The 2,624-nt window shown below is 24.5% G+C and overlaps 1 protein-coding gene across 1 annotated transcript; it reads right to left on the reverse strand.

Annotated features, from left to right (window-relative positions):
* Window positions 1-537: 537 nt before the first annotated feature.
* BP01DRAFT_307091 (uncharacterized protein) lies at window positions 538-936 on the reverse strand (the record flags this gene model as incomplete). The annotated part of the gene is made up of 2 exons (XM_025572273.1): window positions 538-688; window positions 713-936. Coding segments are annotated over 2 exons (375 nt in total), but the record flags the coding sequence as incomplete, so codon positions are not given.
* Window positions 937-2,624: the final 1,688 nt, after the last annotated feature.

Consider the following 2,624-nt stretch of genomic DNA (forward strand, 5'->3'; position numbering starts at 1 on the left):
CGAGTTTCCCAGCTATTTAAGAAGTCTTTGAAGCTTCTGTATAGAGAATAATATATATATAAAATAATATTTATAGGCTGGTGCCCCGTCCTTAAGAATCATAGTATTAGATTAGCTAACTTTATATTACTTCACGAAAGGCCAGAGATATAAAATAAGAATTTCCTAAGGAAATTATTAGTCTGTATATATAGATTAGTATAAAGAAGGTTATTCCTATCTTTCAGTATTAATACTAATTGATTCTACTCTTTTCTTACTAAATAAACTTATCTTATTCCTCAGTAAACTACTAAATAGGCTACCAGCCTGGTATTCTTTCTTGACAAAGATTTATATATCTAAGCCTATTATTTAACTCCCACTATTCATAGTAAACTGCCTTATATTTCTTATTTAAAGTCTGGATTTTCTTCTCAGCTTTCTGTTTCTCTTTGGTAGTTTTAGACTTGAAGATATATATAGAACCTTACTAAGTTAGTAAATCCAAGAGCTGGCTTGAAGAAACTTATTTTTTTAATTATATAAAAAAGCACCCTAGACCATAAAATCTGCCTTACTTTTCCAGCAGTATTGAATACATAAGACTTTATACTTCTTGTAAGTATAGTACCAGATTCTTTGGGTGCCACAGTACTGGTCTATATAGACTATAGTTTTGTCTGTAAATATAAGGTCTTTTAATCCACTATTCTATATATATTCCTTAAACTAGAGGCAGAATTCCAGGCGTCGTTTCTTTATTTCAGGGGTTAGACCAGGCTTTTTAGTGGGCTTGACTAATTTAAAGCTATATTTCTTCAAAATATAGTATACTAATATTATTAAAATATCTAGTTTAAACGCCATCATCTTATATATTTGTAATTGAGAAGCCCGGTTCTTGTAGACTATATTAATAAGCTGATTTATTATAGAATCAGTTATTTCTCTAGGTTATCCGGAACGAGGCGCGTCTTAAATATATTAAAGAAGAATTTATAGATTATATTAAGAATTAAATCCATATTCCTTGGCTATTCTTATCTACTGAAGAATAGTGTCTCTTAACAGACCCGTGACTATAATAATCAAGGATATCTTAACTCCAGTATAATATAGGGAAAGTGCCTGAACACAGCTTCCAAGATCATGGCATTCCTATATAGCCATGGCAGTAGTGGTGTTAGCTGGCTGGCTGGAAGAACACCATGAATTCCTATATTTCCCGCGTTTTTTTTCTTTTTAAGAGCTTCATTTTTGCTTTTTATGAAAAAAATAAATAAGATTCAACACATTATCTCTCTCTAACTTCATTTTATAATCTATTATATTAATTTATATGACGGGTGATAACTGAACATTACGTTGATTACTGCCAAGAGAATTAGCATTGTTCTATAACTTTTGGTACACGCCTCCGTAGTTAATAATTCTTTTACTAATTTTATAGTCTAATTAGTATCTTAGCTTTATATAGATATAAATAATAGCTTAGTTCCTAGTAAAAATAACTACTAATATAGACTTTAGAATAATTATAATTAATTTTATCTAAGAAATAATTTTTTATAGATAAAGTATTCTAACTTCTTCTTAGTAAAAATTAGAACTAATTTAATAGTAGTAAGCTTAGTAGTATATACTATATATATATATATTATTATAGCTAACTAGTTAGATATAATTCTTATTATAAATTACTATAATAGTTACTAGAGTAGCTACTACTATTAATATATATAGAGAGAATAATAGAAGATAAAAGAATATATCTCTGGATAATCTCTTCTTTAGAATTAGTAATATCTATAGATAGAGACTTCTACTATAGAAAAACTATTATTAGTTTAATAGTCTCTATAAATATTAATATATCTAGATTAAGCTTAAGATCTTTAGCTAATTAATATTCTAGCTAATTAAGTAGTAATATAACTAGATTAATTTCTAAACTACTAGAATAGTATTTTCTAGAGTATATTTAGTAGATAGATAGTAAGATTCTATAATAGAATAGTAATACTATAATCTAAAAATAGATATTCTTAGTAGTATATTTTATAAAAATCTATAATAATAATATATCAAAATAGACTTTAAGAATAGTTTAGAAAATAATATAAAAGATCTTACTTATCTAATATAGAATCTTATATTAAATATTCTTAAAATACTTTATAATATAAATAGTTATCTTCTAGAATCTCTAAATATTAAAGATAAATTAGATAAAGTATTTAAAGAGTAGCTGTAGAAGTATAATAGTAGTATATATATAATAGAGATTAGTAGTAGATATATCTTAGATAGAGTCTATAATTAAGAAAAGTACTATAATAATATAATAAATTAAATAACTTTAACTTTTAACTATATAAAATAGATAGTTTCTACTAGTTCTAGATCTAAAAAGATTCTAAGATAATAGAGACTCTATATTAATTTAATTATTATATTTATAATAGTTAAGAACTTATTTAATTATATAGTAGAGAATATTTCTATATAAGAAACTTCTTACTATATTAATTAAGTTATATTTTAAGAATAAGAATATTAAGATATATTAATATTACTAGTTCTTAATATATTAGTAGAGATCTTATAAATAAATATAATTCTTAAAAATATATCTCTCTATA

This window comes from Aspergillus saccharolyticus, assembly GCF_003184585.1.
Source record: "Aspergillus saccharolyticus JOP 1030-1 unplaced genomic scaffold BP01scaffold_56, whole genome shotgun sequence".
Classification (NCBI taxonomy): domain Eukaryota; kingdom Fungi; phylum Ascomycota; class Eurotiomycetes; order Eurotiales; family Aspergillaceae; genus Aspergillus; species Aspergillus saccharolyticus.